At 37.4% G+C, this 15,980-nt stretch overlaps 1 protein-coding gene across 2 annotated transcripts; it reads right to left on the bottom strand.

Annotated features, from left to right (window-relative positions):
- Positions 1-24: 24 nt before the first annotated feature.
- rspry1 (ring finger and SPRY domain containing 1) lies at positions 25-15,542 on the bottom strand. 2 transcript variants are annotated; one of them, XM_079875140.1, is made up of 15 exons: positions 15,209-15,542; positions 12,380-12,891; positions 10,302-10,354; positions 8,391-8,503; positions 7,372-7,498; positions 6,994-7,052; positions 5,959-6,025; positions 5,747-5,878; positions 5,295-5,410; positions 4,111-4,254; positions 3,648-3,759; positions 3,406-3,508; positions 3,169-3,321; positions 2,900-3,004; positions 25-1,105 (listed from the first exon to the last, which is right to left on the bottom strand). In XM_079875140.1, exons 2-15 carry the CDS (start codon positions 12,739-12,741, stop codon positions 1,009-1,011), a joined length of 1,743 nt encoding a protein of 580 aa, XP_079731266.1. In that variant the 5' UTR covers positions 12,742-12,891; positions 15,209-15,542; the 3' UTR covers positions 25-1,008. The 2 variants fall into 2 exon arrangements, with proteins under 2 accessions (XP_079731266.1, XP_079731267.1); XM_079875141.1 differs by lacking the exon at positions 15,209-15,542 and adding an exon at positions 14,559-14,712.
- Positions 15,543-15,980: the final 438 nt, after the last annotated feature.

Raw genomic sequence — 15,980 nt, 5'->3', positions numbered from 1 at the left:
TAATGTCAGATAACGACAATCGTGCAACACATAAAACAGACATTTATTACAAACATCACAATTCAAAAAAGTGAAAGATCCTTAATTCAATCATACTCTCTTATCTTTGGGAGCGCTGGAGATTTCAGTCTATAACTGCTTAAGAAAGTTCACATTTAGCATCAGCAGCATTAGGACACTGATATGTGCATTAACCATGGCAGAACACACACGAAATTACCCAAAATCTCATTAAGGATTGCCCTTTTAGTCTGATGGAATCAGTTCTCACACAATTCTGTCATTTTACCTAATGTAATTTGGCTTCATTTATTTCTAAATGGACTTTGCATTATACATCAATGTAAAATACTATTAAAAAAAAAAAAAATCAATCACAGTGTCTTGATTCATCAAGACATTTTGCAATCATATTCAGAATATGGGGCAATCAAACCAAAACAGTTTCAAGTACAATCAAGTCTGATGGGAGCGGAATAATAATAGGTTTTCTGAGGCAGGCATGAACATAAAGAGGAAACAAAGTGGTTAAGACACTGGCGTTTCCTGTTGAGATTGTAACTTGGAATTTAAAAAAAACAAACAAAAAAAACATGAGGGACGTCACATATATATTTAACAAGTCTGAACAGACACACAATAGACCCTGACCAGAGCTTGAGGGGCGAGACTCAAAGACAGATCAGAATGTAATGGATGCATTTGTTCCATAATTTATCTGTTCCTGGAAAAGCATATTAAAAATTCCCAGAAGCCTTTAAACCTCCAGGTTCGCTCAACAACCCTCTGATTGGGGCCGTCTTGGAGTGCAACAGTGTAGTTTTCACTCTCTTCTTCCCTCCAGTTTTAAGGAAGGTCTACTCCATCTGTCAAATGTCCACGCTGCCGCATCCAATCCTGAGACAGCATCATGATTCGATTGGTCAGGTTGATTTCTCGGACAGAGGGGACTGGACAGGATGGAAGCTTGAGGCGGGAAAGTCCACATCTAGGGTTGGTGGGCTGATGTCAGGACACGTGGGAAATGAGTCTGACTCGTGTCTGGATGTCTTGGCGACACAGTGGGCACGTTTCCAGCTGTAAGGCACACTCCATGCAAATCCCACTGAAGACATCACACAAAGAAACAGAAGATGAGTAAATTGTTCAGCACAAAGAGAAGATATAACAGTAATCAATAATAGGTTTAAATCTCCCATGACATCCCATCTTTAAAAACCCTACTATTTTAATAACTCTGTTAGTTATAATCTTTAGCCAATCTCAAAATGAATATCCATCTTTCATTATAATATAATGTTGTGATTCCTAAAATCACTAATAGCATATTTTTCTCATTTGTTTTTACAACAGGAATTTTAAAAAGCCTTTGTTAAAGAGTTGTAAGCCATGAACCAATCCAACCAGCCAAGTAAATCGCAACATTTTGAAGCAAAAAAGTATTTAAAAATCAGACAAAAAGAAAAAAAGGTATGGATAAGCGAGGGAATGGGGTTAAGAACTACAATCCAGTGAAGCATTGCGAAGGACATAATAATAAATAAAAAAAAAAGAATAAAAAATATTTTGCAGAATCATAAGTAATGTAGTTTTTCCACCAGGATTAATACAAAAAAATACGTTGAAATAATGTAGGCTGATGGCTTAAACAAAAAGCTAATATACAAACCTTGTAGCACACAGTAGGTCTGTCATTAACAGTTTTCAAGTTATCATTAAAAATCAATTGAAAATGAACATGATTTTTACTTAAGCTACCCCAACTGTTGCACTCCATAGGCTTCTTACGTCACAGTTAATGCTCAATAATTGGCTACTAGCTATCATGGAACAAAGGAAAATAACGACAAATATTTATTAATACACTATCATACTTATCTTACTTCACTCATTTTGGCTTAAAGGAACACTCCACCGTTTTTTCATATTAAACTATGTTATTCCCTTAACTAAGACGAGTTGATACATACCTCTCTCGTCTCAATGCGTGCACTCAATCGCAAAGCGCCACGTTTTATTTTGTGTCACCATACTTGGTCGTGTAACTACTCGTGTAACTGTATTTAAATAGGGAAAACGTGGAGTTGTTTGGTTGCTTCCAACTTCATCTCTGTTTGGTCCCTAATGAATGAACTGGGCTAAGCTAAGTGCTATCAAAGTGTCGCCGCGCGCCAGAGCGATTGAGTGCACGCACTGAGACGAGAGAGGTATGTATCAACTCGTCTTAGTTAAGGGAATAACATAGTTTAATATGAAAAAACGGTGGAGTGTTCCTTTAAAGGGGGGGCTTTTTTAGCTTAATTTACCTTAACTGAACAGCTTCGGAATCATTGGAATAGTTATATGACTTTTTTTCGGGTTGAATGGTGGCCGTCTCGCTTCCCCCTAGCGCCTGTGAGCGGAAAAACCACCCTTGCAACTTTGGGCTCAGCGTCAGGAAGTATCGCGTGATATCAGGTCTCGCGATGTAACGAATTGCTTTACGCCACTGCACACATACATTTATATGCTAGCCTTCTGTGTATCATACACACCTCAGTGGACATGGCTCTCTGCGTTCGCCAGCTTCTTTGAAAACAAATGCACATGACCAGAGGGAGAAGATGGGAGGGGGGAGAGTCGCCAACGAGTTTTTACGACAGTGTTGACAAATATCAATTCCGAAGCTATTCCGAAACCCGCATAGCGCAGCTTTAATGCAAGAGGATAAAATCTAGAATAAAAAAGGACAAATATGTTCTAAATGTCTTAATTCTCATAGCAACAGTTGGTTTTATCTACTCCAATTCAGCCAAGCACACCAATCCAGCTTTCTTGAGCAAACTGTGAGCCTCCATCACATCCCTTTACCCATAAACCCAGTGGTGTAAACACTGATTCTACATGCTGAACTTTGTACCTGTGCAAACAGGGTCTCAGTTCAGTGTCGGCCATCTGGTCACAGCAGAGGGTGCAGCAGTTATCTCTGATGCTAACCTGCTTGAGCAAAGCCAGGCGCCTGTGTCTGAAATAAAAGACAGAGAACAAGCAATTTTATGTGGTCTTTCTTTGGCATGAACGAACGGTATGAGTCACCTGCTTTAGGTGATAACTAATGCATTATTCACATTTACATAACAGTCATTGATAATTTGCCCTGTGTACAGAAATCTAATCAACAGCACAAACCTGGGCAGAATGATTTTCTCGTCTGATGCGAGCGAGGCAAACTCATTAAATGTGTTGAATTTGAAGGAGGGGGGATGGCGGAAGGGCTTGGCTCCAAAGTTGAACTCACACTGTTGGTAGGACATGAAACTGGCTGCAGCGAAAAAGCCAGACCTAAGACAAGGTAAAGCAAGTGTTCAAAAAGCTCCATAAACCTTTGTTTTAAGTCTTGTGGTAAGGAAAATGAGTCTTGCTTACGTGGCAGAGGAGAACACCTGCTTCTCAGGAGGCAGCTGGTGTCCGTTTAGATAGAAAATCATCTGCTTCTTGCTGAGGTCCAGCAGGAAGCCAATGGCATCACCTAGAGATTCCAGAGAACACTGCTCACAAATCTTTGCAAACTACTTTTTTTTTTTTCCCTAAAATGATGAAATACACTAAATGTAAGAAACAATCAAATAATTGTGTTACAGGTGCTGAACAGGAAGCACCGCACAAACCTTCTTTCCAGCAGGGGTGGGAGTGAGGTTTACTGCGAGCGTTGTACCAGATCAGCTGCCTGCAGCCATCATACGCACACGAGTACTCATCATCTCCAATCCCATAACCCTCCTGTACAAACACACAAATATGATCTTCTCACTATAGTTTCTTTCTTCATTAATGTGATACAGAACTATTATTTTGTTTTTAATATACCTATAAAAAGAAAATTGTATATAACAGGCCACTGGTCATTTTTGATCAAGCATCCTTGCTGAATTCATACCAACAATGTGATCACAGTGATCACACATTTTTGAATGGTAGTGTATATTATATCAAATTAAATATAATGCCATTACATTCTGAGCACTGTGTAAATCAAATAGGAATGTTCATATAAACACTGTGCTCTTCATGTAAATATGAGAATATAAACCTAAGAATGAGAGAAATATCTAAACATAACCAGAAACGCACATGGTTAAGAAACTTGCTGTCCTTGGTTGCCCAGCCAATTTGCATGACGCCAGAGGTGATGACTGTGACCTCATAGTACCAAACCCCCGAATCCACACAGAACGTGCAGCGGACGCTCTCAAATGAAGACGCATCACAACGTGCCTAGGGAAAAAAAAGATTCCTCACATTAGACAAACTAATCACAATTCATTACTTGTTTTTTATGGTTATAACTAGCTTCTTCCACAATAGGTGAACATGTTAAGACAGCGTTTACAGATCAAATCTTAAACCTTCCGATCTGCCCACAGACACATCAGGGCCAGGACAACAATATCAAACAGGTTTGATATTTAGGATTTTAAATCGGGATGATTACGACTATGATTACTTCCACAATAGCCAATGAGAGACAAGTCTACAAGGAGACGGAAGTGACTGAACTTTCAAAACAAGCAGCTGTACGGGTCCGGTGGACCACAGAGATGGAGGAATGGCTGGTTAAAATGTGTCAACAACACAACTGCCTTTACAATGTCTCCTCATATAATTGTCTACAGCAAGTCGCCTCGATAAAGTATCCATTTTTTTTACATCCGCTTCTCTGTGAGGTGCTAAATCTGGCATGATAATCTTAAGAATATCTTGTAGTGTGTGTGATGTGCCACGATTTTCAAATCTTGTAGTGTGTGCAGATTTGAGATTAGAAAAAAGAAAATATGTGAAGATTCTCCTTATATGCGTGACGCAACCAGATTTCACAATCGGTTAAGATTTAAAAACTCCTGTAGTATGAGCCTGGCTTAAGTGTACAGTCAGCAGATTGTTATGCAAAAGCTCTATTTTTCTCTCCAAAAGGGAGGCCTAGCAGAAAAAATTTGAGAACCACTGTGTTAAGGCATGCTTAGAACTGGTACTAAGTGTACAAAAGAGGTTTTGTTTACAGTATGTCCTAACCTGAAGTGAAGCTGTTCCTTAACAGGAAGACTGCAAAGAATTCATTACTCTACAACACCCCTCATGCCCTGTGTGTACATTTAATTGGTTTTTGTTTGCTTTTTTTTATTTGCATTTTGGAAGTGCTCTAAATAAATGTATTTTAGCTACCAATCAGAGAGCAGTTTGTTCCATTCGGTTGAACACATCTTACAATCCATTTAGCAGAATGTTACCCACAATTACAATAATGGTTTGTCTCTCACCTCAAGTCCAGTAGGAGAGATCTTGAGATATTCGCTGACATCATTACTGTTCAGCATGGCATTGATGTTGTTTAAGTTGACCTTCTCATAGGTAAACTGGCGCCCCTCTTTGATAACTACAGGCCAAAGAGTAAGCAAAGATAAAATTATCAGTGAGACACATCATACAAGGATATTAATATAATATTCAACTTAAATCTACAAAATCATCACAAAACACAAACAGTTAAGATAACTATTAATACTAATTGTGTTTTTTGCCATAGCAAGTGCATAGAATTCAGAAGGATATTTAAAAAATACTGAAAAGATTTCACATTCTGTGGAAAATATTTATTTCTTAAGTTCTTCTTAATTTAAAAAGTCTCAGTAAAAGCTACAAAACACCAAAAGTCCTGATTACCATTCAAAAAAACAAGTTGTGCATGCCATTTGCAATGAAAGTTACTCACAGAGGTTATCAAGACTCCACTGGGCACAGAAGCCCACTTGACGCTTTAGATAGTCAGGATGATCAGACCAGGACTCCAGAACAGACAAACGTTTACTGATACATGATTCCGACACTGTTAACTTGTTCTCACCTGAGACAAAGACAGGTTCTCATTAAAGTACCTTTTTTCCCCAAAAAAGTTTGAACATTTTGAACTGATATCATACTTACTGGTTTGAGAGAACTTCTCTAAAGCAATGAGAGCAAACAGCATGACAGTGGGATGGGCCTCAGAACTCTAGAAGACCAATAAAAAAACGTTAATGGCTTTGATACCAGCATTAAAACAATTATGCAAAACTACAGCATTAACATAATTGAGTTAAGGTGATCTCCAAACTGGGATGAGGCACTGTTTAGAGGAGCTTTAAAGGGGCCATATTCTACACTTTTGAGCATTTACATTTTTACAAATAAATTAGTCCACTATTAATGTTAAAAGTTTCATAATGTACAGATTGTATGCAATTATACACTGTCGTTCAAAAGTTTGGGGTTAGTATGATTTTTTTATGTTTTTGAAAGAAGTATCTTATGCTCACCAAGGCTGCCTTCAATTGATCAAAAATCCAGTAAAAACTAGCAATTTTGTGAAATATTATTACAATTTAAAATAACCATTTTCTATTTTAATATAATTTCAAATCTAATTTATTCCTGTGATGGCAAAGCTGCATTTTTAAGCATCATTCATCCAGTCTTCAGTGTCACATAATACTACAGAAATCATTCTAATATGATGATTTGATGCTCAAGAAACATTTATTATTATCCATCTTGTTCAGCATAATATTTTTGTGGAAACCCTAATGAATTTATTTTTCAAGATTCTTTTATGAATAGAAAGTTCAAAAGAACAGAACTTTTTTTTTTTTACAGCATTATAAATGTCTTTACTGCCACTTTTGCGTACTTTCTGAATAAAAGTATTATTTAGCCTTACTGACCCCAACATTTTGAATGGTGGAGTATGTTAATGTGCTCACGGCTGTGAAATCATAACCACACAGACTTCTAATTAACCTAATTTTGCAAATCTTTTCAGTGGACTGACAAGTAAGCTTTGCGTTGTGAATTTTACAGAATATATCTGTGAAAAACATTTAAATCAAAAGAAGAAAGAAAATCTAGTTTCCCATGATGTGACCCCTTTTATAACTACCCTGTTAGTCGGTATGTGTAATAAAACACTCTCAATTCTCTCACCAAACTCTCCAGTAAGTACTCCAGAGTTCCAGGGCTGAGGAGCGCAATGCTCGCTGGACCTGTAGAAAGTAACAAGATGAAGTACCACAGTATTAACCAAATGATTCCTTTGGGTAATGTGTTTGACCTTAAAAACAGAAGCACATGTCTTCAAACTGAGAGAACTGGACAGTGTGTGCATGTGTTTGTGTGCTGCTGCCTCAGCAGAGCTGTCAAATCACAGGCCTCTAAGGGAGCCTGCAGCATGCTCAGGCATGACAGGTCTTCACAGACTGCAAACGCAGCTCTTTAGCTTCAGAGGAATGCTAGTGCAAAGATGACGTAAAACAAGATGCAACAGATCTAGGATTCATTTTAATTCATCTGCATGTCCCTCACCAGCCAGTTTCTCAGCCAGACAGCCCAGGACTGCTGTGGTGTTGCGGTGTTTGGCTGGGATGAGGGCATCCTGACGCGCCACAGCAGCACTCAGATTCAACATGTCCGACAACTTCTGCAGAGCATCCTGACAAAACAATTAACTCTTCATCAATGCTTGAATTTGTAAATAGGTCAGAATTTTTTTATGTTTTTGAAAGAAGTCTCTTATGCTCACCAAGGTTGATTTTTTTGTATCAAAAATACAGAAAAAAAGTAATATTGTGAAATATTATTTAAATTTAAAAAAAAATTTTTTTTTTTTTTTACTTTAATATATTTTAAAATGTAATGTAAACATTTCTTATTATCAATATTGAAAACAGTTGTGCTGCTTAATATTTTTGTGGAAACCCTGATTTTTTTTCAGGATTGAATTGAAAGCATTTTTTCAAATATATATATTTTCTAACAATGTCTTTACTGTCACTTTTGATCAATTTAATGCATCCTTGCAGAATAAAAGCATAAAAAAATCTTGATATAAAATCACAATATAGTTACTTCATAGATAATCTACTGAATTAATTACTTCACAAAATTTGTTTTGTTTTTTTTTTACTTGGAAATTGATGGACTCAAGCCAAAAGAGGACATTTAATAAGCCAAAAGAGGACAATTAATAACAAATGATTGATACATTTGGCATCAGTACAAAAACAGGTATAACATCATAAGACCTGCCTTAATGCGCAATTCTGTCTGAATTATAAACTGTAAACAGAATCTATAGTTTTTCATCTTGATATCAACATAAAATGTGAAAAAGAAACATTTCAGAAGCATTTGCTGATATCAATTAAAGAGGAAGGAGAGAGGAATTTTACTCAAAAGCAGCATTAACTCAAATACTAGGGAAATGTTGTGGTCCATTTTCAAAGTGCGAGCAAAAATAGAGTTGCATTACTGCCCATTAGTGAAAACAGAGATGGAAAAATAATATGGCAGTCAATGTTGTGATAATGCAGATGTGAACTCACTTTGGTGGGCAAAGGGCATTCATCCAGTAGAAGGGTTATTACGGCCGGTCCTAGTGGGTCATCCAGAGGAATTACCCTAATCAAAGACTGCACCACTTCCAACCAGCCATCATCTACAGTGTGAGAAACAGAGAGGGACAGAGACAAAAGAGGACGGTGAAGAACAAACAGAAGTTCGGCCTATGCGACATGCTTTGTGTATTACAGAGCCATTATTATGACTATGCTTTCAAACACCATTGAAAGTTATTGTTTGACTGATATGTTTTTTTTCCAGTGGCTAATGCCAACATCTTGAGAGCAGATGGTCTATGATGATGATGATGATGATGATGATGATGATGATGATGATGACCAAATGAGATAAATTGCTAAAATTACTACATATTATACTACACTAAAATGCTCTTCAAGGAGTTTTGATCTGAGTCTTAAAGCCCAGGGTAATATTTCAACCTGTTTACTCCTGCATGAAGCTCTTAGCAGCCACCTGACTCAAACCACAACATGCAGGCTCAGCTCGGAGCAACAGATGCACAATAAATAAAATCAACCGTCACAGAGGCTTTGGCAATGGCACTAGAAAAGAAGCAAGCTGGCGACCTGTGATCACATGATCTTGCTAAATTTTGACCACTGATTAGAGTCTGCCATATACAGACCCAAACAACCCTCCAGCATTACAGCAGTAAAGGTGCCATCCATGAGTAATTAAAAAAGTTACAGAGTAAATTTGTATACAAAAAGGGTAAGTAACAAAACAGCAGCGCACCGATCTTGTAAGCAAGCACAAGGAGTGTAGCATATACTCATGATCATGCACTGTCTTTGTTGTGAGGCTCTAAGGGACTCTAAAGTCTACAGCTGAGCGATGACCCATTAGGTCACTTCACACCCACCGTAACTTCAGCTAATGCAACAGAACAGAGCAACGGCATGACAATGGCAGCACAGGGCACGAGCCAAACTTCAAAAGCCGCCATCACTAATATACACAGAGCTTCCACAGCTTCCGCTGTTAGATTAACAGCCTAATAACTTAATCAGTAGCCAGAGGGTCACAACAAGCTGCACTTGTTCCCCTGATGGAAAGTAAACAAGCTGGGAACGAGGGAGGCAAGGTTTGGCTGGTTCACTTCGGCTAATAACTACACCGTTTCTCCACTGGTAACTATTCAAATGTAGCTACTCATTCAACATTTCACATTTTGCCTTTATATTTTAGTAGATGAAGTAGACATCGTTTAACAAGCAAGCAGAAAATAATGAAGGAGAAAGCACCAAAGATGGCACCATCTAGGTTGGTTTAGTTTCAGGCATCCATCATTGAGATGAATAGGGTTAGGAATGCAAACAGATTGTTCTCTTCGGGTATTTTAGAGGGGTTTTAGACATCATGCATTGAATAGCTGCACAATCATAAAAAGACCAACATAAAGGCCCTAAAAGACACATTTGAGGTGGATAACAATCTGATCACCTCAGGAGGTGGTCGGGCTGCACGATTTGGAGGAAAAATGTAATCGGCATTTTTCTGATAAAAATTGTGATTGCAATTTAAAATGTGATTTAAAAAAAAAAATCCAGAATTTGGACAAAATTTTGTGATTATATTTGAATATTACCATCAAATATATAATAAAAATAATTATCATATAAAAACAAACAAAATAAGATATATTACTATTGTAGTATATTTTACTGTAAAAAACTATTTTACTGTACTGTATTACATTAATTACAATAACAATATTTATAGTATTTAAACTTTACTCCTCCCTCAACCCATATGCAATTGGTTGAGACAAATGGATGATATAAGCAGCATAGCACATTAGCATATAGCATTAAGAATATCAGAATTTAAGCCCACATGCAAATGCTTCAGCGTTTTAGGTGTCTTAGACTCACCTGTCTCTGCCATCTCATGCAGTGTGATCATGGAGTACGGTGGCTCTTGGTCACTGAAACAAAAAAACAAATACAAAAGTTAATTTAAAAAAAGTAGAGCAACCTAATATATAAACTGTTTGCAAGTGTGCCTCATACCCTGGGTGCACAAGTGTGTAAGCATCTTATTTAGACCTTAGCTGCTCTAGACATTAGTTATGAAAGCCTAATGGTATAATGGGTGATTGTGCGACACATGACGGATTGCTATTGGAGGGCAGACTGCTGCTGCTTGTTTTGGCTTTAGGCTCTATGCATCCATTTTGCAGCCTGGGTCTGCAACAGTAAATCTAAGCAGCGATAGCAAAATCCCTTGAGGTGCTCCTGGAGGGAGCCCGGCACGATCAAAACACCACCAGAGACATTTAGGGAAAATAAATCTGCCTCTACTCTGCGGTGTGTCACCAGTGTGGTTCATTTGTCAGTCATAAATCAGTGGTTAGTGGGTATTAGGGGTGATGTTTTCAAATAGCAAACGAGGACAAGGAAAAGATAGCTATGAGGGTGGTTGGAAAAAAAAGAAGAAAGTGTGAGAGAGAGTGAGAGAGGTCTAATGCCCCTAGCCATGGGTGTCTGACTGCTGTGTGATTGTTGTGTAATGGTCACACAGGGGTATGTTCTAATTAGACAAACACTGATTTTCTGCTCTGCACAGAACAGACCGCAATCCCCCCCCACACACACACACACCACACCCTTTTTGACTCAAAACCAGATGAGAATACTTTTTGTGCGCAAAATAACGACTTTATTCAACAATTTCTCCTCTTCCATGTCAGTCTCTAACACTATTCACGTGAGTATCACAACACATGCATATGGTGTTGATGCAGGAGCCGGCCAATAATGAGCGCTGCACTGTGTTTACAACGTGAACAGCCTCAGAGACTGACACGGGAGAGAAGAAATTGTTGAATAAAGTCGTTGCTTTTGTTTTTATTGTGCACAAAAAAAATATTCGTGTCGCTTCTTAACAGAAAGCTCTTGGATTTCATCAAAAATATCTTCGTTTGTGTTCCGAAGATGAACAAAGTTCTTATGTGTTTGGAACGACATGAGGGTGAGTCATTAATGACAGAATTTTTCTTTTTTGAGACTGTACACAGTTGAGTTCATAGTGTATAAATGCATAGTGTATCGCGCGTCATTTAGAATACAACTTGAATGAAGTAAAACCATAGAAATAGATACAGTTTAAGGTGCAAGCATGTAAAAAACGGCTGTCAAAGGATGTGGTTGAGCAACCAAAATATATTCCAGCTGTGAAAAAGAAATGAAAAGAAAAGAAAAAAGAAAGCTGACACTCCCTCTTGTGTCCTTTAGGTGTTTTTCTTGGGAAACAAAAAAAAAAGTCAAAACAGAAAGAAAAAATTGTGTAAAACTGTAATCTGAGATTCTCTACAGAGAGTGACCATACGCTATTAAGATAACCAGGCAATAATGCAGGCCTTACAAATAAGACGGTAGGTTCAGAGACACCAAATCTGATGGCCGCATAGAACAACTTCTCGTCTAAAGTGAACATCCATCATAAGATAGCCGTAGGCCGGCTGTGTAGGAAGGTGCAAGAACATGTGACAAAGAGGAAGAGTGACTGGCGACTCTGACATCAAGCCAAATTGCTTAAAGAAACATGAAGAAGCGCTCTGTTATCTCAAGCTGCTGTCTTGGGCAATAATACATTAAGATTAAATGTGGTGCTGTGCGAACGAATGAATAAATAAATAATGGCATGCTCATTACGGAGCTCTGCCAGGCTTCTCGATAAGATCTGCAGATTTAAAGCTTCTTTATTATAAAAGTTGAAGCTCTTGCAGACGTTGTTTCATCCCTGTGGTAAACAATAATACTGGGAAAACAAGCCCACAATGCAAATGTATGTTCAATAGCAAGCCAATGCTTTTAGCCAAAGATGGAGTGATGTTATTGCTGACGCACAAAAATGGGGAACTGAAATTGATATGACATACATGATTCATTCCTACCCAGAATTAATGACAAATCTGTGCAGATCTCCTCATCATTAAAGGTTCACTCACTTGTCAACAAGAGTCCTGATGACGGCCAGCGTGTCCAGTACCAAACCGTCCACGTTTTGTTTTTTCCGACGTGGCTCGTGCGGTCCTCGACCTCGCCGGGGCGGTCGAACTGGGTCCCTGGGCCGACTGCCTCTGGCCTCTGGGGGATCAGACACAGAGTTATCCACTCGCCTGAGCTGCCTGCGAGGGGCTGATCCCTCCTCTACATCACTGTCCTCTCTGCACACGCAGCTGTTCCCCATGGCTCCACCGGATGAGAGGCTGGGCCAAAACTGCACTGATTGCAGCTGTTCTACGGTGAGTCGTAGAACCCGCACGAGGCTCCTGCTGGCACAGAATGCAATCCAGGTGGCTACTATCATATCATTTGAAGGACTTTAGAGGGTGTCTTAGTACGGGTCGGGTAGACGTGTCGGTCATTGTGCTACTGCAGGCCATCAGCAGCCAGACGCAGACGTGCAGAGCTGATGGTGCAGTCAGCACGCATCCTAAAGTTTGGGAGGTTTTCACTCCTGAAAAAGATTATGCATCAAATTATTATCAGTGTGGACAGAAAACATGACCATGCAAACATGCAAATAGAATGCTAAAAGGACCCACTAATATTCTTGTCAAAGTAAAACAGTGAAAACAGTGATGATAGCCACTAATCCAATGATGGCATTATATATGCCATCTACACATATACATACATACATAATATACATACATACATACATATATACACACACACACATACATAATATACATACATACATACATATATACACACACACACATACATATATACACACATATATACACACATATACATATATATATACATACATACATACATATATATACAAGCATACATACATATATATATACATACATACATATATATATATACATACATATACATACATATATATACACACATATATAGCCTACACATGTATACACATACATATATATATATATATATATATATATATATATATAAATACATACATATATATACATACATATATATACATACATATATATATACATACATACAGGTGCTGGTCATAAAATTAGAATATCATGAAAAAGTTTATTTATTTCAAGAATTCAACTTAACAGGTGAAACTAATATATTATATAGACTCATTACATGCAAAGTGAGATATTTCAAGCCTTTATTTGTTATAATTTTGATGATTATGGCTTACAGCTTATGAAACCCACAAAATCAAAATCCCAGAAAATTAGAATATTACATGAAATCACACAGTAATTACACAGTGATACCATGGTCACTGAACCAGGTTTTGGTTCTTTTGGCAGTGTGGGCAGGTGCAAATCCTGCTGGAAAATTCTAATTTTCTGGGATTTTGATTTTGTGGGTTTCATAAGCTGTAAGCCATAATCATCAAAATTATAACAAATAAAGGCTTGAAATATCTCACTTTGCATGTAATGAGTCTATATAATATATTAGTTTCACCTGTTAAGTTGAATTCTTGAAATAAATCAACTTTTTCATGATATTCTGATTTTATGACCAGCACCTGTACATATACATACATACATACATATATATACAAACATACATACATATATATATACATACATACATACGTATATATATATATACATACACACACATACATATATATATATATATATATATATATATATATATATATATATATATATATATATATATATATATACACATACAGCATTTTGGTCAACATTTGTTAATTAAATGTGGCATTATTATTATGATATTAATTATTAATATTATTTTATACTATTGGTGTAACTATGCCATTATTGATTATATTATTAGTTACAATAATATCCAGGGCTTGTCTAGCGAACAATGTTTTGCTGTAAGGTATAAAGTTTCTAAGTGTCTAACGTTAGTACAGACAGACAGAACAATTATCCCAGGTAATATCTAAAACCTAACCTGACTAATTTGATATTAACCAACATATACACAGATTACACAAGGTTATTGATAGTGTGTAATAATTACATTAAACAGCAGGCAGTACGTAATTAAACATTCATAAACTATACAAATATTCTTGCTAGGAAACGCATTAACGTTACAGCAGTTGTCAGTGTTAGCAGCGGCTAACTAACAGCTAGCACACCAAACAACTTTACGAAAACCTCTTTTAAAACAAACCAATCCACTCACACATGAATGAACACTGCCCAGTGTACACAGTCACTGTCATTTACAAACCCGCTGAAAGCTTATAAACAGCACGCAGTCATTTCAGTAAATTAGCGTCAATAAACTTGAGTATCTGTGGCTGCGTCTCAAACTCTAGTGAGCTGCCTCCGTAGGCAGCATTTAAAGGGACAGTTCGTCTATAAATAAAATATCTGCCACTGAGGTTTTAAACCCTATATTACTCTTTTCTTCCATTAAACACAAAAAATAGATGTTAGGCAGATGGTTTGAGACTGACAGCGTAAGTCACCATGTCACGTTACTTACATTATGAATTTTCATATAATGAAAGTAAATGGTGACTCAGGTAGTCATTCTGCCTAATGTCTCCTTATCCACATTCTGATTTTTAGACCGCACATGCCTATGCCCAAATGTTACTAACGTAAATATAATTCCAACAATGCTGTCTAGACAGTCAACTCACTCGGTCTTCTTAAAACAGCCTTTTTCATCATGTCAGAAATTAACGTTAGCAACCATACAACTAGCCACACCTCCAAACAGATGAACAAAACATCAGTTTAAAGCTTCCTTTGACTTGGCACATACACTAACACGTATTGTATCATCAAACAATGTAAATATTCCAGAGACAAGCATTTACTCACCCGGTAAAGCGGAGAATTTTCCGTAAATGCAGCAGCACTGATCCGTAGGCCGAACACAAAGACTAACGTTACACGGGAAGTGTGTGAGTGTGTGTGTGCTTTACTTCTCAGTAAAGAAGTAAATGATTCGTACTCTCATACACAGCCACTTCAACAATCAACAATTTGTCGACCCACACACAAAGACAGATCCAGCCAGTGTTTGATACTGAAAGTAACCGTTAGACTGAGAACTGAAAGCATTGACTGACTGGAATCAGTGTGAGATAAATAGCTAGAGGATCAATGAGCGCTCTGTGTAGTGTCAGTGATGGGAAGTCAGACTCATTTCCGCGAAATGGTTCTTTTGAACAGTTCATTTTAGAGAACCGATTCAAAAAGTGATTCCGCTGTTCTTTACGTCAGTATAATTGCGTCATCATGTGGTCGTGTTGTCATTCAGACAGAATGATGTTTATCTGTTTTTGTACGTGTTGTCACCATAGACTGTAAAAAAAGAAAGCACATGTTGCTCTTTAGTACGTTTTCCCATTATTGTAAGCGAATCGGTTGTGTCCACATTCCCTTTGTTGTAGCGATTCAAATCATGAAAACAAAGTAATTTAGAATCTAACCTGCCTTCCGTTACAATAAACAGTAGGTAATACATTTCGCTTGCATTAATTCCCCGAAAATGTTTTTCAATGTTTTAATAAAATGCTATTTATTTAATAGCATGTTGATGTGTTGACAAACCTTTTAACATGCTATTACATTGACGTGTCTCTTTTCA

The sequence above is a fragment of the Squalius cephalus genome (genome assembly GCF_949319135.1).
Source record: "Squalius cephalus genome assembly, chromosome: 6".
NCBI lineage: Eukaryota > Metazoa > Chordata > Actinopteri > Cypriniformes > Leuciscidae > Squalius > Squalius cephalus.
The sequence above is the reverse complement of the archived record's forward strand: the minus strand, read 5'-3'. Positions and strand labels throughout refer to the sequence as shown.

Bases quoted from the DNA above. Each gene is read 5' to 3' on its own strand.
- rspry1 (XM_079875140.1), bottom strand. From the start codon at position 12,741: ATGATAGTAGCCACCTGGATTGCATTCTGTGCCAGCAGGAGCCTCGTG. The intron at 7,053-7,371 runs GTGAGGGACATG...TACTTTCTACAG, and splicing joins TCTGGCTGAGAAACTGGCTG to GTCCAGCGAGCATTGCGCTC. The intron at 3,760-4,110 runs GTGCGTTTCTGG...GTGTTTGTACAG, and splicing joins ACAGCAAGTTTCTTAACCAT to GAGGGTTATGGGATTGGAGA.